The 26,113-nt window shown below is 40.3% G+C and overlaps 1 protein-coding gene across 5 annotated transcripts in view; it reads left to right on the forward strand.

The window, feature by feature from the left end:
* The first annotated feature begins 1,129 nt into the window (after nt 1-1,129).
* The window catches only part of atp2c1 (ATPase secretory pathway Ca2+ transporting 1), a 37,500-nt gene continuing 12,516 nt past the window's right edge, over nt 1,130-26,113 (forward strand). Inside the window, exons 1-7 of one of the 5 annotated variants that reach the window (XM_010905223.5) lie at nt 1,130-1,235; nt 19,206-19,310; nt 19,513-19,629; nt 23,052-23,141; nt 23,363-23,398; nt 24,692-24,753; nt 25,137-25,245. In XM_010905223.5, the coding sequence (XP_010903525.1) occupies nt 1,212-1,235; nt 19,206-19,310; nt 19,513-19,629; nt 23,052-23,141; nt 23,363-23,398; nt 24,692-24,753; nt 25,137-25,245 (543 nt within the window). In that variant the 5' untranslated portion in view covers nt 1,130-1,211. Of the gene's footprint in view, nt 1,236-2,794; nt 2,900-6,627; nt 6,712-12,850; nt 13,005-18,381; nt 18,540-19,205; nt 19,311-19,512; nt 19,630-23,051; nt 23,142-23,362; nt 23,399-24,691; nt 24,754-25,136; nt 25,246-26,113 lie in introns of those variants that run through there. The other 4 variants (XM_010905226.5, XM_010905224.4, XM_010905222.5 and 1 more) reach the window with 4 other exon arrangements.

Genomic DNA, 26,113 nt, shown 5'->3' on the forward strand with positions numbered 1-26,113 from the left:
CCAGATAGAGAATTGGACAGAGTGGCACAATACTTAACTTCAGATACATTTACTGTGTCTGATGACCTAACTCCCTATTTCTATAGACATTTCTGGGATTCTCTAAGATAACTCTTATTCAACACTTTAAAGGAAGAAACTATAAAGTGGAATACCCCTCTTCTATAAAACCAGGTCTAATCACTTGTATTCCCAAACAAGGACAAGACGCCAAATTGTTGGTTATTGTGTCCAATAACCTTGCTTAACAATGATTACAATTTATTAACTCATATTTACACTAATCATATTAAGTCATTAGTGAAACAGTCCAGTTAAAAATGTATTTAAAATGTAGAAGTGTAATTGGTCCTTTTTGTCTCCCGTCTGCAGAAATCAAACATGCTCTTACATCTACATTTTAAGTGAGTGACCAACAGGTTGTTATAACACAACTCTGATATTTTCTCCAAAGCATCTGGATTTTTTTAATGGATTCTCCATTTTTGGAAGTATATATTTCACAAAGATGGAAAGTTTATCATGATGCATTTACCCAGCGTATTCCTTGGCTCCAACAAAGCCATCAAATCCATCAATCAGATAGTTAGATTACATTTGGAAAAATAAAGTAGGCTACACAATATATTAGAAATGTTTACTGTAAAAAAACTTACCAAAAAAATTTCACTGTAAAATAAATTCTGTTTTTTGGTATTGTGTTCCCATAGAAGATTCTTAAGAACTGTTCAATTTTATTTTATTCACTTCTGCTGTACGTTTTTCAAGGAAAAATGCAAGAGAGCTTTTGGACCTAATAAACACACAGGGACTGTATGAAGTCCCGTAGCATTTTGATACACAGTATGATATGTTCACTTGTTTAATGTTATTATTGATATTATTTTACTTTGTTTACATAATTGTGCTGCTTGGTTACGGACGGATGTTTAGTCAACTAAGGTGGATAATGCCACTGTATGTATATTTTTGAACTGAAAAAAAGAACCATAAAGCCCCATTTCTACCAATAAGATCTCTATGTTTTTAACGTCCTGACCTCACCAGTGACCGTAAATGGGAGCGTTCGACAATGCAATCGAGCCTAAATTGACGCATCTACAAGCATGAAAATACCATAGATACAGTCACAATTTACCCACAATACATCACGGTTTTTATGTTATGTCTCGAACACGGCCAAAGAGAAGCGACAGTGGATTACGCGGAAGATGCTGAAGAAACGGGAGCTGCTGGTAAGTTTCCGGATTATAGCTTTTTATAAGAAATTCTCCTTATGTTTAAAACATAGTATATACCCGAGAGTGAGTTGTATTTGTGAAAGAATGTGTTGACAATGGTTTAGTTTTACTAGGGCTGCGGGGTTAGCTAGGGCAGAGGAGAGACAATCAGTGTAGCTTGCTAGCTAATGTTATGGTGCGTTCGCAACCGAGTGGGAACCTGGAAATTACCTAATACTGTTGAGAAAATACACCTGATCGGCACTCGTAAACTAGTGTGGAAACTCGCCCATATTCTGACCTCCCACTTCTTCTGTAGTAACCTGAAATATTATCAACTGGGGGAATGACCAATGTAAAAAAAATCGGTAGTGAAATCTAACAACAAAGTTTATTCATAATAACAATTTATTATACATTTTGAACACTATAATGGGTTCGGAGTGCGCATTCAACTTTCCACACATTCGCGAAAGTTCTGCGCATGTGCGGATCACGTTTAACACCGCGCGACACTTGTCAGAAATGTAACCTCGAATCAACGATAGTGGGCGCTATTGACCTTAATTTCGCTTGCTCCACCATCTTCATTGTGGTATTGAATGATGCTGAATGGATGTATCACTGGTAAACGTGAAGTTATCATTCATGCTGTGTTGTTTTTCTTTTACAATAACATTATGCTATTCATATTCTGTTCGGTTTTTGCCTACGTAAAATGCTGTGAACGTTCATTGTGTGATCTGATTTCTGTTCTTTATAAGGATAGCACAGTAAAAACAGATTTTTTTTACAGAAGCCCTGGGAAACTGCAGATCTTTTAACCTAAAGATGGATTAAAGAAACTGCCTAATTTATTTACAGACATGATAGCTGAGATGCATTCAGTTTGCTGGAATATTCTTCGCATTCTAGAATGGACTGCACTGAATAGCACATGCACCAAATGTTCCTAATTATGTTATTAAATAGACTTTGGGGTTAATTTGCTGCTGGTTTGGTGAGGTGTTGTTTGAAGCAATATATCTGTACAGTGGCCATGCTGACAGTATTCCCCAACAAATAATCTGTTAACCCCATAGAATTGGATTGAGAAGGCATCTGTATTTATTTCCCTTTTTGACATCTGCGCAATTCAGAGCATCCACCATTTGAAAGTGCCGGACTAAAGTCTTACATAATTGGTCATATGGTTAAGTTCTGGGTCCATATCTGTTGATAAGGTTGGAGAACATTTGGGTTTTTGGGGAAAAAGAGCCCTATATAATGGTGATTTGCAAGTCTGTGGGAATATTATAACTTGACTAATCTTGTTCCCAGACACCTGACCAAACCTATTGAGGTAATTTGAAGTTACTTACTGAGGTAACTTCAAGCAACATTCCTTCATTAGCCAATGACAAAACTCTGAAAAATTCCTGGGGCTATAGACTTTGGTTTATTTGGCTTAGTCTGCTGGCCAATCATCTCCTACCACACATTACCCCACATGCTCTGTACACTGAAGCAATAGTCGCTACATTGTGAGGTTGCGGTGGACCGCCATGTGAGCATATAGCACAGATGAGCTGTCTCGCTAGCACTGACTTGCATGCATAACAAGGCAGTTTTTGGTTCATACAATACTTACAAGGAAAAAGTTTTGGAATCGATGGTTTTGGGCTGAGTATTGGAATTAGGTATTTTGAACTCCGATTTAAAGTAAAACTGTTTGCTACATTATAACGAGAAAAACAAAATCTTGTTCTTCATAGCATAGTGGTTAGAGGCGCTCAGATGTATACGCTCAGATAAATGGCTCGGATTTATAGCTTTTTGAAATGGTGTCTCAAAAAAACGAATTTGAAGCAATAGTCTACAGTGTGGGTCGGTGAAGCTGATTTGCTAATATAATCAGAACATAGCTTGACAGCTAGTTGGCAGAAAAATGTATGCTGTGTTTGAAAGATAGGTCTGTGCAAACTAGTCATTCGTGGGTTAACTAGGGCCTATGTATCAAGTTAAAATAACGTGCACAATAGTGACGCCGTTGACACTCACCGTCTGTGTGTTTTCACCTTAGATTTACCTGGCAGAACGATATCATAATCATCCGTCCAGTGGCAGATTATTTCGGAAACCATTCCAATTTACAAGTCATATCCTAGTACGCACTTTGATTAAAGTTGCTACGAATCGGATTCTTTTTTTTCGTTAATAGCGTGAACTGTTTGTAATATATCTGCAGTGTTAGTGAATTAGTAGCACTTGTATTTGCCTGCCCGTGTTGTAGTTGTTATTCGCCGATGGATTTCACAGCCCCGATTTTATTGTTGCTATAAGAATTATGTTTTTGGCTGGGGCAAGCAACAGTGTCGTTCGTTGTCATTCATGGTTGCTAAACGTCTACAAACATTTGTTAAATTTGTGTTGGTACAGGCTATAAAAAAAACGAAGTATAGGGGATCATGTTGCAGTCTATTTTGTTATGAAATATATCTTGTATAACAAAATATAACTTTTACAGCTGTTTAAAACTGGTTGGTGAAAGTAAAAACTCAACATTTTTACAGATTTTATAAATCATCACTTCAGAATTAATTTCTCTTTTTTTCTTGTCATTGGTATTGTATTAGATTTTGGTAGAATGTATCTTACATCATATTTGCCCAGCCCTATAATATACTAACCAATACACTGTATACCTTAACTTTGTCTTCTTATGACTTTGACCTTGTTTTACACGCACCTCAAATCCTTTCAAATAATGTGGTCAAATAAAGCAAGCTACATAATCACTCATACAAGCACAAGGTCTCAAACATAGGCCACAAACTTGAGCTGGTGGATTAGTCAGCCCACGTGGGACCGGTGGAAATTACACTCAGGTTGACAGTTGTGTGCATTGGAAATGCAGGCCATGCCCTAGGTTATAGGCGTACTCTTTGAATTCTTGCTAGGTTGCCTGTCAAAACGTTGAATTGTTTTATATTTGGCTCCCATGCATCTTTAGTTCCAGGGGTGTGTTATGATGACGCATATCGTTCCTTCTCTTTGTTCCAAAACAATAGTATACCTTTCAAAAACTATTTTCTATTACCTGTTATTTAATACTAGGAAGTTAGGAGGACAAACAAAAGGCAACAGATAATTCTAAATATGGAAGAAAAATTTAGACCTTTACACTGAAATCCAAGTTGATTGTTTTACCAGTGTTTATGGCTCTGTTTTGTATAGTCCTGAGTTCAACAGAATTGGTCTTTATCAATAATGGAATATTAAACAGGCACATTTCACTGGGGATTCCTTTCGTGCTAAAATCTCCTGTATTAAAAAAAAAACATCTTAATAGTTATTTTAATAGATTGAATTTGAATATGATGCTATCACTTGTTAAAAAAGCAACCAAGCAAATTGGTCAGCAAAAACCAGAGTTCACTCAGTTTCATCAAGGCAGTGCAGTTAAAAAAAAGAGTTTTCTGTTTTCAACTGTCACGCTATGAGATGGAAAATGCACTTTTTGGGTAAGAGATTAGAATTTCAGCCTGTTCAGATGGGATGGAACTTTTGACACAGATCATGACATCTGTCTTGATCTGATTATTATTGACCAATGACCACTCATCTGGGAAACAGGGTGAGGTGGCGCTACGCCACCCTATCAGTCGATCAAGGCTGTGTATGTATAAACGTTTCACCTGCATTATCATACTGAGTATTTCAATATCCATAGCGGTGTCAGGAAAATAACATGTTTTCCTGAAGATTCGGCACATGTGCAGGTTCCATTCTATGCATTAGTTTTACTCTCTATGCATAGTCTCTGCTCATACAAAACTTCCTTAAGGAATAGTGCAAAAAGGGATGATCCTGTGGACTTCTTATGCCACTCTTGGGTATATAAGCTATACAAGGCCTGTCAGTTCTAGACAATGTGTTGGTATCAGTGTGTTTGTTTTTTTGTGATGGCATCCAATGGTGGTATAGTGTTATGTAATCTACTCTCTTCTTGTTGCCTTGGTGATTGGTTTACACAATTGAGTGGTTATGAAATAGGCGTAGAAAGCCAAACACAGTGTGTGTCTACAGTGTTGCGTCATGTGTCTTCTGCAAATTGGCTTTTGTTAAGTTTACAAAATATAATTCAGTTACTATAAAAGTATGTAGTACAGCAGGTGGCTATTATCCTGTCCAGTTCAGATGCAGGACAGGGAGGAGTCTGTATCCGTGTTGAAGAGCGTAGGTGTGGAGGTAGTGTGTTTACTCTTGAAGTGTGTCTGCTAAAGGGGGAGGGATCGGGGTGTGTTGGCCCCCATTTCTTCCTTATGGCTGGCAACATTCCCTTGCTGTTACTGTCATTCCCTTCTTCACCCATCGTTCATATGGTGTCCAATGTCCACTTGCTCTTTCCTTCCTTCTATTGTTTCATGTCTTCACAAGATAGACCGGCACAATCCTTACATTTCCCCTACCACCACTCTCGTCACAGAACCCCTTCCATCCCTTCATTTCTCTCTCTCTCCTTTCCTCATATGTTCTTTTTTCCTTTGTGGACTGACACGTCTCTGTTACCAGACAGGGTTTGTGTTTCTTCTTCCCAAACACCCTCTGTTCCAGACAGCAGTAGATCCCGTGGTCCTTTTTGTCTGGCGCTTAGGCATTGAGTCTGTACACTTGGCCACATGACAATGTCCAGTATCCAAGATGGCTGACTTTCTATTTTAAACCAAACTATATTCAGCAGCGCACCATTTCCCAAAATGGTGATCATTTGGACTATAGATTAATGTTTCCTGTGTTTCCTCTATTTTGATTTACCAGCAACTACCGACCACTGCCAAATAGCAAAACATTTGATGGAAAGTTATTTAATCTGGCTACAAAAATGTCAGCGTTAACTTATACCTGACCAAATGTGATGTAGAAAATATAGTGGTGCTATGTTTAAATGTTTACGACACCTCTGGCTGAAGGGTGGGCTTGTGGCGTGTAGCCAATATTCCACAGCTAAGGGCAGCATCCCGGTACTCCATGTTGCGTTATACATAAAAACATCCTTTAGCTGTTGAATGTTAGCTGTTGAAAATACCATAGCACCTCATGCGTTATTTCTTAAATATATAATACCATTAAGAATTGTGAAAATATTGTTGGTGATATTTTTACTGTATGGCCCGGCCTTAATCAGGATAATGCATAAGTCATGGCAAAATATGTAGAATGTGCAAAATGTTAACTATGCAGCCAAGAGAAAATACTAAAATGTTTGGTTGGACCCCCCCATGCTAACTTTGCCAACTTTGTTGGGGAAACACTGGTTGCTATCACGTTTCTTTCCTGTACACGGTTAGAGCACATTTCTACCTAATAGGTAAGCTACTGTGTATCTCATCTCTGCTATTTTACTTTCTCCCTTTTTCTATAGGCTAGCACACGAAAAGGGACCTATTTATGTAACTGAAGCCATCAACATCCTACAATAGGTGTAGGCTTTTTCTGAGACTCTTGTCAGGTAGGCTTATCTCACTAGTTGTTGTCTTGTCAGGTCCAATGGACCTTTATCATCTTGTCGACTTGTACAGAAAAACAAAGACATCCAGTTTCTGTGTCTATTCAACAGTGGCCTCACTCAGCAGCTGCAGTGTTGTGCAAACATATTTGGTCACCTGAACATTTTTTTTAAGCTTTTTACCCAGGCAGTACATTTGTAATTGCTTATAAAAACACTAACTTAATACAATAAAAAGTGATGCATTAATTGTAATTGAAGAAACTTGGCAAACTTGACCCAAAAAGGATCCCGCATCTGATGAACATTACGTCAAGGATAAGTTCTCAAATGTTTCTAACCTGGGGCCTACTTACAGATTAGATCATTTAAAAAAATGTCTCTATAAACTAGAATCATGCTAGATAATCTTTAAAGGTTAAAAAATGGCAAAATAATCCTTTAAAGGTCTCTTCCTTGAGAGACAGAAGGAAATCCATTGAAGTGCTTGTTCAGCATCTAACAGAGTCCTCTGGCACCACAGTGCACACTTTGACCATGAGAGGCTTTTCAAGAAATAGCTATCTTCAAATTATTTGCCAAAACCTTTTCTTTAAGCAAGATAATGACCACAAACGTTCAACAAAGACACTTTAGACATACTTCCCATAGCCCTGTTAAAAAGAAGGGTTATGGCAAAGCCTGCAAGATGCTTGGAAAAAGTTACCGGAGGACTACTTTTAAACGATAGTCTACCAAGTAAGTTGCTTCAGTTTCTTTGTATGATATGGACTGTCATTATTTTTTTTTAAAACAAGTTTTCATTAGCCTACTTTTTCTCGTTACTTTTTCTTTTGTCTTTACTTGAATGTTTATTTTGCTTTAGTTTACAGATAAATGGCTTTAAAAAGGGTGGACCAAGAGGTTCACCCACTTACACCAATCAGCCATAACATTCTGACCACTGACAGGTCAAGTGAATAACTCTGATAATCTCGTTATCATGGCACCTGTCAGTGGGTGGGATATATTAGGCAGCAAGTGAACATTCTGTCCTCAAAGTGTTAGAAGCAGGACAAATGGGTAGGCATAAGGTTCTGAGAGTCTTTGACAAAGGATCAGAGCATCTCCAAAACTGCAGCCCTTGTGGGGGGGTTCCCGGTCTGCAGTGGTCAGTACCTATCAAGTGTGGTCCAAGGAAGGAAAAGCGGTGATCCGGCGACAGGGTCATGGACGGCCAAGGCTCATTGATGCACGTGGCGAGCAAAGGCTGGCCCGTGTGGTCCGATCCAACAGACGAGCTATTGTAGCTCAAATTGCTGAGAAAGTCAATGCTGGTACTGATAGACAGATGTCAGAACACACAGTGCATTGCAGTTTGTTGTGTAGCTGCAGAACAGTCAGGGTGCCCATGCTGACCCTGCCGAAAGCGCCTACAATGGGCACATGAGCATCAGAACTAGACCACAGAGCAATGGAAGATGGTGGCCTGGTCTGGTCTTTACATCATGGATGGTTGTGTGCGTGTGCGTCACTTACCTGGGAGCACCAGGATGCACTGTGGGAAAAATGATAGCCGGCGGAGGCAGTGTGATGCTTTGGGCAATGTTCTGCTGGGAAACCTTGGGTCCTGCCATTCATGTGGATGTTAGTTTGACACGTACCATCTATCTGAGCATTGTTGCAGACCATGTGCACCCTTTCATGGCAATGGTATTCCTGATGGCATTGGCCTTTTTCAGCAGGATAATGTACCCTGCCGAAAAGCAAAGATAGTTCAGGAATGGTTTGAGGAACACAACAACATGTTCAAGGTGTTGACTTGACCTCCAAAGTCCCCAGATCTCAATCCAATCAAGCATCTGTGGGATGTGCTGTGGGATGCGCTGTGGGATGTGCGGTCCGATCAACGGAGGCCCCACCTCGCAACTTACAGAACCTGAAGGATCTGCTGCTAACGTCTTGGTGCCAGATATCACAGCACACCTTCAGAGGTCTACTGGAGTCCATTCCTCGACGGGTCAGGGCTGTTTTGGCGGAAAAAGGGGGGACCTACACTATTAGGCAGGTGGTCATAATGTTAAGACGGATCGGTGTATGTGTATTGTTGAGGGAAATAATAACGCTTTAAGGCAATTCCAACATTATGGATGTGTCATTTTCAGAAAGAAAGTGCCTTACAAAATTACTTAAAGTATGTTAAGGTTTATATTTGTAGAGCCCTGCAGAGGAAATGTTCTGTGGATTTACTTATAATTTTGTGTCAACAACAGAACTTTTGTCATGAATGTGAAGGAAATCGATTTTTGGGAGAACCGAAACATTTACGAAAATATATAAATCTGAGGGGTGGAATTGATAGGAAGGCTTGGCTGCATTCAAAAACAACAATTATGAAAATCAATCATTGTGACATTCTCTGTTATGGATGTGACATTGTGTATATTTTATCTTTTAAATCAATCAATCAATCAAATTTATTTATAAAGCCCTTTTTACAACAGCAGTTGTCACAAAGTGCTTTACAGAGACACCTGGCCTTAAACCCCAAGGAGCAAACAACAGTAGTGTTGGATTTCAGTGGCTAGGAAAAACTCCCTAAGAAGGTCGAATTGTAGGATGAAACCTAGAGAGGACCCAGGCTCAGAGGGGTGACCAGTCCTCTTCTGGCTGTGCCGGGTGAGATATTAAGAGTCCAATTGGAATAATAAATAAATCCAGAGTCTATTTGATTTTAGATTAGGTCAGAAGTATGACCAGGTGGACAAGGACAGGGACAGCAACGGGCCCCCCAAACCAGGTAATCCGCAGGTGTGGACAAGGACCTCATCTCCTCCTAAAATTTTTAACTGGAGGAGACTGTTTTTATATGATTTACTTGCAAAATTTCCTTAATACTTTTGTTGTTGATAATTCAATTTTTCCTAAGAACCGAGGAATTGGCACAAATCTGAAAAATAAATGTATTAAAAGATATTTATTGTAAATTGCCCTGTATGCGGAATTGCCCTGTAGTCATATTCAAGACACATTTTTGTGTCGCTGTGCTGTTTTGTTGATTCTCTCTGCAGAATGTATCCTGCTAACCTATCCTGATTAATCTGTCATTGCAGCATTGCTAGCAAACTCTTGACCTGACCAGTCAAATCCATCTATCACAGTAGGAAGTGGTGAAATCCAAGTGGTCTGAATAAATGTGCGAGGCACTGTATTTTTTACCTTCGCACATATGAACACACTGAATATAATCTGGCATCTGCTTAATTTTGTAAGACTTCATTTTCTTGGTTAACTCAGAAATAATCTAGCCAGTCATTTTGTGAGTGAACCTGTGCATGTAAGAGTGTCCGTTTTCTTTTTCTTGCTTTAGTCTTAAATGAACAGTGTTTGTAACTTTTTTGCTCTCCTGATTGTGTGCCCTTAATTAAGGACAACCATTTGTAGGTGTTAGATGTGTCTTTGACATTCAGAAGCAGCATTATCACTGAGGCTGTGTGGGTGCTTGCACGTGCATGGGGCGTTACATCCAGAAAGGGCTTGACCAAGTCCCCTTTTTCTTTGCTGCACTGGTCAAGATTAACTCATTACTATGTTGTCTGGGGTAAAAAAATTTATATTCTGAGAGGCAATATGAAAAGTGTAATCACTGCAGCAATTGACAGGGAGCAGTTTGGAGATTATGGGACATTAACTAGACCAAAGGTAAGGACCCAACTGGGTAGCTAACAACATTGTACTGATTTTATATGCATTTTATTATTGTTGTTTTTGCCACATTTATTGATGATGAAATGGAAAGATATTAATATTACTGGAAAATGTGTGGTACGTGTCACAAACGGTTTGAGAGGATGAAATATTGTCTTTAACTTATGCACTTGTATTTAAATGCCCTTTTATTTATGTTTACATTTGAAAAAAAAATTGCAGAGTCAAGTGTCTAAAGTCAGATCTTTTTTTAGCTGTGGTGTCGAAACTAGAGCAGACACACTGGAAGTTGTTTTGTTTGGAGCACCGTCATCTTCACGCATCGTTTGACTTGTTCTATTGACTAAGTGATATAATGTTAAAGCTCCCAATGTTTAAGTAGGCCCACACCCTCTTGTCATTTTTAATTAGACACTCAACGCACACACAAACACCCAAAAGTATCGTTGAAGCCTCAAGGCACAATAGCCACTAATGACAAAAGATAAAAGTTTTACAAAGATCTCAAGGATGATCAAAGGACACAGGATCCATCTGAGCTCAATTTGGAGTGTCATGGCCAATTTTAAAAAAATGTGTTCGCTTTGTCCTTATGGGCTATTGAATAGATCGTCATTATAACTGAATCCTATGATTATAATTATTAAAAAATCACTTATAATTGAATTATAAATTAAGTTTAACGCAACAAAATGTGGAATAAGTGAAGTGGTCTGAACAAAGGCATTAAGTGCTTGTCCACAGTTTGAACAATATATTTCAAATTCAAAAAATTATATACACTTTTTTCATATTTGTATTTATTATTAATAATAATAATAATATGCATAAAATCTTTTGTTATTATTATTATTATTATTATTATTATTGCCAGACAGCATAAGGGGAGCTGGCTAAGAAGAGCGAAGTGGTTAGAGAGGCGGACTTGTGAACTATAGGTCCTGAGTTCGTATCTCCTCACAGGCAAAGTGAAGTAGACATTATGAATTATTCCGTATTGGCTGAAATTGTAGACGTTTTTATTGCGACCGTTTCGTTCATGGAATATTTCATCTTCAGTCTCGCTAGAAATTGCTCAATTCTTATGATTATTCCTAGGAAGTTAGTAGATACTAGTAAGCCTATTACTGCCTAAGATGCTGTTAAAACGGCCAGTGGCAAAAGCAATACAGTTCATAGACGCTATTGTGGAGGTGAACTTAATAAGAAACGTGTAAAGCCATTGCGTAGTGGTTAAAGACAGTGCCTCTCTTGTGGAAGACCGAAGTTCGAATCTATTGAGAGCAATGACATGTATTAATTATTTCTGGTAGATTCCATGATTCTCTCATCTTTCACTTGATGAAAAAGTTAGTTATCCTCGCCTTTATTGATAGTTATTGTATAAATGTCATTCACGAATGGAAGAAAAAAATACATTCTTATGCCATGAAATGAAATAGCTTTGGCAGACTCGCTAGCAATTGCTCTATTCTTATGACTATTCCAGTAAGTTGGTAGATACTGGTAAAGCTTATTACTGGCTAATACGCTGTTCAAACGGCCAGTGGCAAACAATACATAGCCGCTATTTGTGAATGCTTAGTAAGAAACGTTAGTCAGTTTAACTGTTTCAATGTCATTCACGAATGGCCAATTAACTATTAAAAAATATAATTCACGAATGGCCAATTAACTATTAAAACAGCCACTGGTACTTCTCCATGGTGTAGTGATTAACGACACAGCCTTTCACGTGGGCGGCCCGGGTTCGAATCTCTAGGTGGCAACATTTTCTATTGCGGGCCGTTGACTGAACTAGGCTTGCCTGGTTTCTTGTTTAATTACTATGGGATCTGTATTTTTGACACCCCCATATTAGAGCACTATAAACAGCCCTATTCACAAAGCATTCATTCCTTTTAATTTGCAGCATTTTCATGACTTATTTGCAGCATTTCAGCCCCTTTTTAAGGAGTTTTTACTAGCCTCTGTGCTTCAACACTGTTACTTGCTCCTTGGGGTTTCAGGCTGGGTGTTTTGTAAAAGCACTTTGTCACCACTGCTGATGTAAAAAGGGCTCCATAAATAAATTTGATTGATTGACTTTGACTACAGCACGTTAGCTTTAGAATAGCTGCCAGTCAATAACCATACACCAAAGCATAGAGGCTAAGCTCTGACATCATGTATTGCGTGTTATTGTACAGTCAATACGTTGCAATTCATCAGTGCCCAGATCTGCAATTTTCAGCCCGTATACAGGTATGAGCGTAATGGGACTGCAAGGTCAAGGTTGAAACACCACAAACACCTTAGACTCCTTCAGATTGGCCTTATAGGCTCTACCTACTGTAACACACTAACTGCACCATGTGACATTCTAGACTGATTGTTTAGGTGTGTTCAACCCTGGTGTAATCTTTCATGTGGGACGTTCTTGTATAAATAGCCTACATAATAAGGAAGCACAATTCTCCAGTAGTACATATCACCTCTGTCAGCTTTTGAGAGAGAGCGACAGAGTAAGGTATTCCTTGGACTGTGATTCAGCCGCTGAAAATTGAAATTGATAGGTAGCAACAGTCTGATCTACGATGGAAATGGCGCATCCGGAAAAAATACCTATGGTACGTGCAGTCTGTCTGGCAATGTGTTTGTGTTTGTGTCTGTGAGGAAAATGGAGAGTGGGATATATTGTATTAGTTGTGTGTATGTTAGTTAGGCTGCTGATCTTTGTTTCCTTGGTAACATAGCCTAAAGGCCATTGCAGGATGACTGATTGTATGAGCACTGTAGTTTACCTTTCCTTGTACTGGCCTCATTGGGTTAGTCTAAAAGGTTTCTATTAACCACTGTGTCTCAGTATGTCTTTGACATGTTCCTGAATTTCAGGAGCATCATTGCAACATTACAGATCTTATCTTTTCATACGTGAGGTTTTGATTGGTTAGCTTTGCATTTTGCAAGCTCATTGTATAATGTAAGTGATAATGCTTCTTAAGAAATGTTAGGCCTGGGAATATAATTCAATGTTCAACCCGCCCGCCCTTTATACAAACAATATTTTGTGACCCTAAATCCGGCTGCATGGTCGATAACACCGCAGGGGAATCCAGGAAATGATGAGTCAATCTGCACGGCCCGGCTGAGCGGGTAGGCCTGTTGGAGCGAGCCATTGGTTTCTCACATGCGCTCCGGCGCCTGTAGTGCGTGTGCATTTCATTGTGTGGAAAATGTGCCTCTGCACACAACGCAACAAAAACAACTCTGCCGTTAATGAGCAACAACAGTTACAACATAGAGATCCACGTGACACTGCCACAACCACTGAGCATTAAGGAGTCATACATACTATAGGTAGAACTCTGTGTTCTTCCAGATAGGCTGCGCTTTTATAGTAGGCGAGAGTCAACAACCCAGATGCTTTGGTGCGGTGCTGGTATGGGCCTATATCAACATGTTTCTTGTTTTTGCGATGATATCCTCTAAATCGAATGGGAATATGGCTTACTCCTCAGCCCCCTCTGTGGTTCATGTCATGTGGCCAACGTTTGTGACTCTGCAGCTTATCATGCAAACATTGAGACCATAAAGAAATCTAAGTGGTGAACCATTGTTTAAAAAAATAAATAATTGCGATCATTGTTTACATAAATTATTTCCGTTTTCTCTTTTCAATTTTCACAAGATCTTCATTAACCAAGGGCAAGCACACCTGTTGTTCAAAGGAATCGCTTAACAGGATATATTACGTCCTCAAGTTTGTTCTCTTTATAAGGCATGCCCATGTGACTTTTATATATTTATGAGAGATAACAGAAAATTTGAACTAGAGAGTATAAGTGCAACCTCAGAACTGGTGATGTGAAGTTCCCATTAGCCAGACACTTGAATGTGTTGTATCAGATAGTGTGCCAACTAATGTTCAAGGGCTTAGAGTTTACAAAGACCAGGTGCACATAGTTCCTTTCAACCTGACACCTGATATATGTTACCATTCCAAAGTTTGGGGTCACTTAGAAATGTCCTTTAAAATAACATCTAGTTGATCAGAGTAGACATTGTTAATGTTGGAAATGGTTGATTTGTAATGGAATATCTATATATGCATGCAGAGGCCCTTTTTCAGCAACCATCACTCCTGTGTTCCGAAGTCCTTTTATGTTTACAAATCCAAGTTTATCATTTTAAAAGGCTTATTGATCATTACCAAATTCATTGTCAAAAAGAATTTGATTGACGGTCATTTTATTTGACGTTGGCAATTTCAGTTTAGTATTAATTGAGAATGCAATGTAAGGCGGGGAACCCTCTGAATAATCTACAGCGGTATAATCCAATGACAGATTAAGCAAGCAAAAATAAGCATGGTTTGTGATCATTTTGATTTAAAAAATGATCATGTTCACTGCAAATACTGTGTGTTAAAATAATACAATGACTAGGCTATGCCAATTAGGTATTCAACCCAATATCTTCCTTTTGCATACATATAACACAGGTTAACACTTTAGTACGCAAAAGGAAGATAGTGGGCTGGATGTATTACTTGACAAACAAACATCGTCAAACGATTATAATATCGATTTTGCTAGAAATAACTGTAATCAACAACAGGCAGAGAATAACACAAGGGATTTGCCTGGTAATAGAGACGGATATGATGCCCTTAAATATTATTGACCGTGAGGTTTTTTTTGCGGTTAATGAATTAGGTGGAACCGGAATATAGCATTCCATTGCGAGGCACAGTCACCGGGAGCATAGAGAGGCGCTACTGAGATAAAGTAACTTTCTGCGGGATATTTTACCACCGCTGGATGGAAATCCAAAGGGCTGGTGGAAGGTAGGCTAAATGAAGATTCCCGCGGAAATACAAGCGCATTCCCGCGACCTCAGTGTCATCCAAGCGGGTGTTTTCACCTGCTGGACTAACCATACCCCCCATGTGCTCTCGACTTGCTCCTCGCCATTTATGAAAATAAAAATCAATAGGCTTGCTTGGAAATCGGGTCAGCTTGCTGTAGTTTAGTTATTGGCGTCCAAAGACGCTTCATTTTACATTGTTGTTTTTTAGTAACGGAAAAGGCTTCTTGTTTTTGCGGATAGTTTGTTTATATTTGATATGTATAAACTACTCTTAGTATATCCACAGAGCCCTTAGTATTTTCTTAGTATATTCTTAGTATTTTCCACCTCATTTAAATGTAGGATAGTAGGCATACTCATCCAACAATGGTGAGTCCGATTGATTTTTTTGTTAGTTTTTTAAAAATCAGGCCTAGGTTTAAAGTTACTTATTTTTCATTGATCTTTTAACTATTTGTGTTTTAAGATATACTGTTTCCGTTACATGGTATCAAATATGTCCAGGTCTTGTAAACATTTTATATTTCACGATGTAATGATTTTATTTAGGAAAATAATTACACATTGGAGATTTCTTGTCATAGAATCTTTATTGTAGATCCTAAAAGATTAAGATATTTTACAATGTCGACCATCGATTAAGGTAAAGCCTGAAAATATGCAATCCTAGTTAGCACAGCTGAAAACTGTTGTGCTGATTATAGAAGCAATTAAACTGTCCTTTTTTAGACTAGCTGAGTATCTTCAGCATCAGCGTTTGTGGGTTCGATTACAGGCTAAAAATTTTCAGAAACAAAGAATGTTTTTCAGAAACTTGTCAGTCTATTCTTGTTCTGAAAAATTAAGGCAATAACAGCTTGAATTTGCCAAGAAACTCAAGATCTCCCTCTACGGAACAACGCAAACTGGCACTAACCAGAACAGAAAGAGTGGGAGGCCCCAGTGCACAACTGTCTAGTTGAGAAACAGACACCTTACAGGTCCTTAATTGGCTGGATTCATTAAATAGTACCTGCAAAACACCATTTCCAATGTAAACCGTGAAGAAGTGTCTCTGGGATGCTGGCCTTCTAGGCAGAGTTGCAGAAAAAAGCCATATCTCAGACTGACCAATGAAATGAAAAGCTTAACATGGACGAAAGAACACAGACACTGGACAGAGGAAGAACCCCCGGTGTCGCCTTTTCACAGCGTCACAACATAACTCACCTGCCCATTCTTATACATCTGAATCTGGCTTGAAACTGTTTAGTCATTATTATGGATCTACTGTATAAATGTCTTAATTATTGCCCCTTTCTAGCCCACAAAAAATTATGAACAAATTACAAAACATATGTGGCCCTCCATTTAATATTAAAATCCTTATGTGGGCCCCCGTGCCAAAAAGTTTGCCTCACCTGAGCTAGAGTAAGGCTAGAGTATTGCTGTGATCCTTTTATAGTGTTGTACAATGGTACTGTTCGACATGTATGGACAGGTGCCATGGAAACACACAAAAGCATAGGGAATGGATGGGCTCACTAGTTACCACAAGAAAAGGTTCAGTAGAGGGTGTGTTACAGTGTGCCAGTGTCCTCTCTTTATGTCCTGCACCACTGGTCAAGGCACAGCACACATCTTGCACATATTTATATAAGGGTGTGTGTTTATTTGATCCATGTGATACACTTCATCCATGAAGTTCATCTGGCGTGTGTGTGTGTATATATAGCCTAAATAAGCTAATATGGAAGAGTGAGAGAGAAATTGATTGCTTGGACTTTGATTCATACTCAACCTGTTTAACGGTTAGCAGCCAATCTGCTATGAACATGGCTCATCTGGTCTTGGACATGAGACCATAAGTTATTGCAGTCTGCCAAATCTGACCAGCTTTCTTTGGTGTGAGGTAGTGTGCCCTTGAATTCATTCAAACATATTTTGAAAAGCCTGTGTGCTTTTTAAAATAAAAAAAACATTATTGCTTATTCAAACACATGGCATGAAACCAATAATTGCTAACAAGCAGAGGTTTTTGAGTAAAATAATTATTAATGAAGATTTTTGTTTTTACTTTTCACAGAATTCAAGGTTAGATTCATCGTTTTTTGTGAGATCAAGCTGATAAACAACAATTCAATTTTCCCACAGCCATATTTACTGGAGGGCACTGTATATAAACCTACATTTTGTTCCAAACAACCTCTCATCTACTCCATCTCTTTGTGTGCTGTGTTGCAGCCAAATGCTTCCCTCCTCAGGGCATAGGCCTTTTCCCTGCTCTCTCTGTTCTCTCTCTTTCTCTCTGTTCTCTTTCTCTGTCCTCACTGTCTATAACCTCATTAGTAGAGTTTGACCTGGATCTAATTTGAGTTGCCTGGAAATGATTAACCCTAAACAGTGGGAAATACACAGTTTGGTATGTCGAGGTCCTGCAAACTTTCTGAAGCTTGGAGAGTGGGGGGAGTAGTAAAGAAAGGTTGGGGGGCGAAGAGAGGAAAGACAAGGAGATGCTAGAGCACACATCCTTCAGCCCCTCAAATCCCTCTCTTTCACTAGTGTTTCTTCTACAGCTCTTCAAACTGACCTTTTCATTCATTATTTTAGAAAGGGGAGAGAGAGATTAAGAGACATGGTATGTTATAGAGAGAGATTAAGAGACATGGTATGGTATAGAGGGAGATTAAGAGACATGGTATGGTATAGAGAGAGATTAAGAGACATGGTATGGTATAGAGAGAGATTAAGAGACATGGTATGGTATAGAGGGAGATTAAGAGACATGGTATGGTATAGAGAGAGATTAAGAGACATGGTATGGTATAGAGAGAGATTAAGAGACATGGTATGGTATAGAGGGAGATTAAGAGACATGGTATGGTATAGAGGGAGATTAAGAGACATGGTATGGTATAGAGGGAGATTAAGAGACATGGTATGGTATAGAGGGAGATTAAGAGACATGGTATGGTATAGAGAGAGATTAAGAGACATGGTATGGTATAGAGAGGGAGTGACGATGAGGAAAGACAAGTCCATTCTGATCAAGGTTTAAGCTCTTGTCACTCTTCGTTAAAGGGAATCCTCTCAGGCGTACAGCGCACTCTCCAGCCTCTTATGCAAGATGCTTTGTCGCATCTAATTCCCGGAGAGTAGATGGGAAAGAGACCAGACAAGGAGAAGGAGAGGGCTTTGGTGTTTCTGGAGGAGTAGACTCACTGACGGATGTTGGCTGGATACCTCTTTAACAGTACATGGTACAGGCAGGACCAAGAGACGCAGGCTGGTAGCGATGAGTTCGTTCAGAAAAGGTATTTCATCTCCGGCCTGTTTAGTTACCGTGTCAGGCAAAGGTCAACCTTGCTGCCCTCTGCATGATGTTGACACGGGGAGACGGTTCGGTTGGCGAGGATTGACGGGTGACCTCGGCAGTTGACTGTCTTGGCAGAGAACTGCCTTTTGCTAGACCTCAGTTGCTGTGGGATTAGAGAACATGTGAGCCTAGCGTGCAGATTTTTGTGTCTGTATTTAGGTTCTGTCACCCCCTAACTTATGTTAGATTTCTTACCCGTACACCAGGTTGAAGCCGTAGCTTTGCACAGCGACCAATAGGCACATGGCGCGTTGCTGTGAAGTACTGTCCTTTCCCAACCATGCCTTTTGAAACCATCCACTAACAGCATTTGATTAACATTAGTATTATCATGGTACGCCTAACCTCCGTGTTAGTGATGTTGTTGGTCTGACGACGGGGGACACTGGTGGTTAGTGGGACATCTGTTATACTGGCAGAACCAGCGTTGGCATAGTGGAGTCACGGCTTAAACTACAGCTTTAATCTTAAGTCAGTGGTATTAGAAATGCTACGGTATCATTGTTTGGGATACCAACTAATCTGACGAGGCTATATCAAAGAGGATTACACCGTTGACCGAATTGTGTATGATAATAATTTTTTGTTTCTGTTGGACTTGCAGCTTTCCGAAATACAACCCCAATGTGAAGATGAGACCATGGTTCCAGTATTAACCTCAAAGAAAGCCAGTGAACTACCGGTGAACGAAGTAACTTGTATCCTGCAGGTATGTCTGGCCCAGTGATGATGGAAAGATGGAATGAACTTCAGTCAATGCCATACCATTTAATGTTTCTAAGTACAGTTGTCAGCATCACTGTGTTTAACAAGGCCCATCCAGCACATTGAAGGGTGAATCCATCTCATCCCATGAACGGGTGATCGATATCTGACACCAATATTGTAGGTCACCATGTTCCTTTCCTCAGGCTGACCTGCAGTACGGCCTGACCAACAGTGAGGTGACCCGTCGCCGTGCCTACCATGGCTGGAATGAGTTCGACATCAATGAGGAGGAGCCTCTCTGGAAGAAGTACATCTCCCAAGTGAGTGGCATCTCTTACACGCTTAGACTTGATGCGTCCTGACCGATACTTAGACTTGATGCGTCCTGACCGATACTTAGACTTGATGCGTCCTGACCGATACTTAGACTTGATGCGTCCTGACCGATACTTAGACTTGATGCGTCCTGACCGATACTTAGACTTGATGCGTCCTGACCGATACTTAGACTTGATGCGTCCTGACTGATACTAGATTTCTTTATGGAGACTCATATCACAGAAGCCAATGTATACCTCCACTTTTTGCCACGTGTCTTGATCACGCCACTCTGGTGGGCTGTGCGTTAATTTGGGGGTTTTCAGCAGGTCGTGCATATTATTTACTAGCTTTCTTCCCTGTCAGATAGAGGCTGGTATGTGGTGATTGGTCGGAAGTCCGAAAACTTGTTTTTAGAAAATGGAAAGTTGAGAAAGCATGTTGGATCTCCATTTTTCTGAACAAGTCCTTCATCAGGGGCATCTATACGATCCTGGTAGTTATCTTTATAAAAACCAAAACATGGTAGCGAATTCATGGAATGAGAACCCCATAACAAATAAAAAAAAAAAATTTGAGGTTAACTAGCTGAAGTTCATGGTAAACGTCCATTGTCTTGCCAGTGCAATCTCTTTGTGTACAGGCTACTGCTTGGAGTGAGTGCTCCGTTAAAGCTGATGGTTAGCCTGCAGTAGGGACAGAAAAGTTCTAGGAAATAGCCCTCTATATGCTGTTGTTTGGTACATGCCAAATATCACAGATCACTTGGTATCCTCAGCAAGGATAAAAGCTCCTAGTGTCCTCTGGAGAAGGGAGGGAAAAATGAGAGCTAAAATGATTGAGAGTGGGAAAGAGAGAAATGTGAGGACAAAATAAAGGCACTGACCAATTAAAGAGAAGGGAAAACGGGAAGGAGAAATGTGGTGGGAAAATGGGCAGAAGAGATCATGTAGGAAGACTGGAGGTGAGAACTGGGTTGCTTTGCTGTGCCTAGGTTCAGTCCTCCATGGCTTGAAGCAAAGTGTTGAGCAGTCTGATAAATATAGAGTTGTCATCCTGAGAAGCAGTTTTTTCCTCTTTACATCTCTCTGTCTGTCTCCTTCTGACTCTCTCTTGCACTCTGTCTGTCTTGGTTTCACCGCCTTTGATAGCCCACCATGGCCACCCAAAAAATGAGTCCATCAACATGAGATGCAGCCTCGTGTTGCCATGGCAACATGCTGACAAATACTTCACGCACTTCCCGACCAATGAAACTCCCCTATGTGACGTTGTGGAAGCTGTTGTTTGAAAAACAGTACTCCAAGGTTAGAATAGATGTTATCTACAGTAAAAATAAACAGTTGTTAATTCACCCTATCTTTTTTCATCCCTCCCCACTTTCTGAATTGGGAAGGTGTCATTCCACTACTCCCCTAGCTGTGTTGTGAGATCAGATGATGGCTCAGTGTTGATCTCACCCCTATTGAGTTACATGCTCTTATGGAGTCGTCTGATGCTCCCTTACTAAGTTACTGAAGTAGCAGAGATGGTCTGGTCTGGGTCGTTTTTTTGTCGGACCGCGTAAGCAGGCTGTCACGGGCGACCAGGGTTTGATCCTCACCACAGACCAAACAAATAAGGCATTAGGATTTGTTCAAGTTAGGGTTAGGTCAAATTATGCCATGGTCAGTTGTCAAATAGTTAGAGCCAGCAATCTTTTAAGGCTTATCTATTTAGGACTAAGCAAGCAATGAACTCTAGATTCCTATCGCTTCTCTGCACAATATAATCCTGCACATTTTAGGGCTGTTAGAGCATCAAAGACAGTTGACAAGATGTAACTCTTTCTTTTATTTTTTATGAATAAAAACAGTTTTGGTGGTTATATTATTTTCTTGATGGCCTTCATCCATAACTGCCGGTTGTGCGTTTTATTTTATTTTTATTAGTGTCATACAGACATACCAACCAGTCAGGTTGTCTCCAGAAGAGAACTGCGATGTGATTCTTCCTATGTCAGTCCAATGTCCCTGTCAGCCCCATAGTTTATTCAACCTTCATCCTCAGACAAGGCTGCTACACACAGACAAGACCATACAGCGTTTCGAGATAAGCAATCTCCTGTGTGTGCTGGTTTTAGGGCAAATGTGCGTGTGTATGAGTGTTTGTCATTTTCCCACTGGTGTTTCAAGGAACAAAAGCGAGAAGGCAGCACAAAGCATTAGTTTGGCGTCAGCATAAACCCCCTCTGTTGCTGTACCTCATGTGTTAATGCAGATTTTGTTTTAGTCTCTGTGGCATGAAGTCATTCATCACTGTTTGTCAGATTGCTCTCTAAAACGGACTCAACATATTGGTGTTGATATAGCCTAACCCTATGATGGGAAGACACCATCAGGAAAGGCAGACTGCTTGGCTGGAAGTGCGTAGTCAATGACTGTTCCAGATGTTAGCCAAGCCCTACTGCCAGCACAGGTCATTCTGTGTGCGAGAGGGGCTGAATTATCCCTGCTTCCCTGCGTTTGATGCCAGTGTTTATGGAGTTAATGGTTCTGCCCATATGAGGCTCCTGTTCTTGTCAGATGTAGCCAGGAAGCCAAGGCTCTGAAGGCCTTTAGTCACTCTTACCACCTTTTTATTACCACTTTGTAGGTATTGAACGTGCCGATTACTACCACGGTGCCATTGCCTGGCTAATTTGTGCACCCCCAGAAATGATAGTCTGGGTCTGCCGACTTTCACACAGCATCTTGTGTTAAGTACACTTTTGCTTTGCTGTAGATGGAGCAGCCGGCCATTAGTCTCTGGCTGATTCACAGCGTATCATTTTTTTTTATGTCGTGGACGGGATGTGACTATGCAGCCTAATTGAAATGTATCACCTGATTTACCATCTCTCTGTCTATGTAGTTGGTATGTTTGAAATTTGCCATCTCTCTGTGTTGCTAGTGTGTTTTGAGGTTTGCCTTCTCTCTGTTTATGTAGCTAATGGGTTTGAGGTAATGGAAAGGGACCTCAAACACATTAGCTACATGTCATGGAAAGGGATCTGTCACATTGAGACTGAGGAAACTGTGTGACAATGAACATGCTCCATGTTTTTGGACTGCATTCTCTGGATATAATCCCTTATTCTGACCCTGCTCTATATGTTAGAGTCAAACGTATACACTTTCACACTTTCTCACACACACACACACACACACACACACCCAAACATTCTAACTCGCTCATACACACTCATTACTAACCCTCAGACCATCAGATGTGGAATGTGGTATTGATTTTGGACTGTCACAGTTCAAAGATGGCATCATTCTCTCTGTCTGTCTCTCTGTCTGTCTCTCTGTCTGTCTCTCTGTCTGTCTCTCTGTCTGTCTCTCTGTCTGTCTGTCTCTCTGTCTGTCTCTCTGTCTGTCTGTCTGTCTTTCCTCCCCCCCAGTTTAAAGATCCACTCATCATGCTGCTACTCACCTCCGCTGTCCTCAGTGTGCTCATGCGGCAGTTTGATGACGCCATCAGCATCACAGTGGTAAGAGCACCCAATGAAAACCCACGTGACAAACGCACGCACACACACACGTTGTTCTCACAATTGATTTGTATGCATCTGTTATTCTCGTGCATTTTAATACTATGAGTGAACATGTTGTTGACAACTGATGACACTGGTACTACCGTACTGAGTTCACTAAAGCTTTTTTTCTGCCATTCACTCACTCCCTTTCTGTATCCTCTGTTTCTCCCTGAAAGGCCATTCTAATAGTTGTTACAGTTGCCTTTGTCCAGGTAAGACCATGTTTTTGTTGCATTCGCTCTTTCAAATTTGTTAGTTTCTTTTGATTATTATGTAGACCCGGGCTGCCCAATCTCCTTCCTGGAGAACCAAAACACTTCTGGTTGGCACTGATATGGAGAGTAAACCACCAAGGAATTGTGCCATATTTGACATGCTCCCTTAACATGGTGTTTCAGTTTAGACTGGTATATACCGTCTGACAAGCCAACAGAGTTTTGGGCTTCTAGGGATAGATCTGTGCGTCAACTTGACCAGCCCCTTATCAATGTCGACTGTCCAACAGCTTAATACGCTGCAGTCAGTATTGTTCTCAAAGTGAATTATCTTCCTCCACCAGTTGTCTTCCTCCACCTCAATCATCCTCGACTTATGTAGTGTTGTGTCATTTGCTTTCTAGCAGGAAATCTGATGTTCCCGGTTTACTTCATGCTTTAATGTTTTTCTTGACTAAACACACAGGAACCATGGACTTGAGCCATGTCCTTCCTTTGAGGTGACTGGACGGGTCAGTGTTTCAGAAATAGTCTGCGTTTTGGTTGGTCTGTCCCCGAACATTTCCCAGTTCAGCCCGCAAAGAAAAAAGTTACCTTGAACTTAAATCACAATTATCAGACACTTTTTCCATTCCTCTGCCAAACTTTTTATGTGCATGTTTGATCAGTAATGTATTGTAGACTAACCATTACCTAAACAATCATGCCCCTGGCCAGAAAGTGATGCAGTGCTTTACTTTTACAGCAACAGTAGCGGCTCCCAAACCTAGATGAATCTGAAATGATGAGAAATTTCAGATTACATTTTTAGAATACATTTAGAAAAATACATTGACTTTTCAAGTTTTAACTTGAGAAATCTGTTTACCTTTTTGTTGTCAGTAAATGCCCTACACAATACATTTCTGTTCACATTGCAGTGCTTGGAGAGGAGGCCCCCCTTAGAAGGTCTTGTGATAATTCCACTATATTCTTACTACAAAATAATTGGTTCAAGCATTATTCAATACATTTCAGGAAATACTGTATAGACAGTGTCATGGTGTTGTAAGGCCCTTGGTTTTGACAGGGAGTCGGTGTGTAAGGCTCTGCCACTGTTGTGCTGCAAGCTCAGAGCACAAAGCCAGATGCCTGTTGGTCACAGTTGAACAGAGCGCTGTGTGCGTGTGAGACATCTCTCCATAGACAGAACACTGGAAATGCATGCCTGCTCCATCATTAATGAAGGGCATGAAAAATGAACAAGAGACACAAGTACAGTTGTCAGCTCTGCCCTCTGTTTCTCTATAGGAATACCGCTCTGAAAAGTCCCTCGAGGAGCTGGGGAAACTTGTGCCTCCAGAATGCCATTGGTGAGAACCGACTGTCCTGCTTGAATGCTCCTTGTAACGTTTTCTTACTTATGTATTAGTTGTAAATTGTGGAGTGACATTCAATTGTGTGGAAGCAGCTTACCTGCAATGTTACTTCCATACACTTCTGCATAATGAAAGCCCTGGTGGCTTTTGAAAGAAAAGGGGACATGAGAAATGTATTTAATTTCCACTTAAAACATGATATGGAGGGGCATATTGGGACTCTCAAAACCAGTATTAGTGTAGTGTATTATTACTTTCATACTGTGTAAATAGCTTTATCATTGGCTTGAAACCTATAAAAATGACCTCTTTCTCTGCCTTTCTCAACCTCCTCTCGGTCTCTCTCTATCAATCTGTCTCCCTCGCTCTCTCTGTAGTGTGCGGGAAGGAAACCTGGAGCACATGTTGGCTCGGGAACTTGTCCCTGGAGACACAGTATGTCTCTCTGTTGGGGAGAGAGTCCCGGCTGATCTGCGGCTCTTTGAGGTACTATGTATAGACTCAGAAACACACACCTAACAATTTATTTACAGTAAGCATCCTATTTCCCTAACCTTTGATGGCAGCTACGGATTCCAGAAATGTAACCCTAACCTCTAACCTCTAACCCAGACTCTTCCCCTAAAACGTACCCATTCCAACAATATTCTTTCTAGAATATATACAGTACAAGAATGTCTGCACTGATTTATTATGCTTGTGAGGACTCTATACCTAAGAGTATCAGATTTGTTTTAGAGTACAGAGCCTTTGGAAAGTAATAAAGCCTTGAATGGCCATCACTACCCTTCCTAGAGCTGGTCGTCAAGCCAACCCAAGGTGACCAAGAACCCATTGGCCACTCTAACATATCTTCATAGTTCCTATGCAGAGATTTAGAGAACCTGCCAGAGGACAACCATCACTGTAGCGATCTGCCAATCAGGGCTTTACAGTAGAGTAGCCAGACGGAAGGTACTGACAAAGATTCTCTGGTCAGATAAGTCCAATATCGCTGTTCACGGATGCTCCCAATTCAATCTGAAAGAACTTAAGAGGGTCTACATTGGAGAATGGAAATAACTGCCCATATCCAGGTGTGCAGAACTGGTAGAGGCATATCCAAGAAGGCTCAAAGCTTTGATCACTACCATAAGTACTGAATATAGGGTCTGCAAATGTATGTACATGAGAATTCATCTTTCTCAGTTCTTTGTCAGTATTGTGGATTGTGTGTTGATTCATTGCAAAAAATTGCCAATTATATATTAAGTATATAACACACAAAAATGAGGAGAAAGTGAAGTGGTCTGAATTGTTTCTGAAGGCACGTACACACGCAGTAGATGTCAACTAGTGATAGACACATCTGAAA

The sequence above is a fragment of the Esox lucius genome, chromosome 20 (assembly GCF_011004845.1).
Source record: "Esox lucius isolate fEsoLuc1 chromosome 20, fEsoLuc1.pri, whole genome shotgun sequence".
NCBI lineage: Eukaryota > Metazoa > Chordata > Actinopteri > Esociformes > Esocidae > Esox > Esox lucius.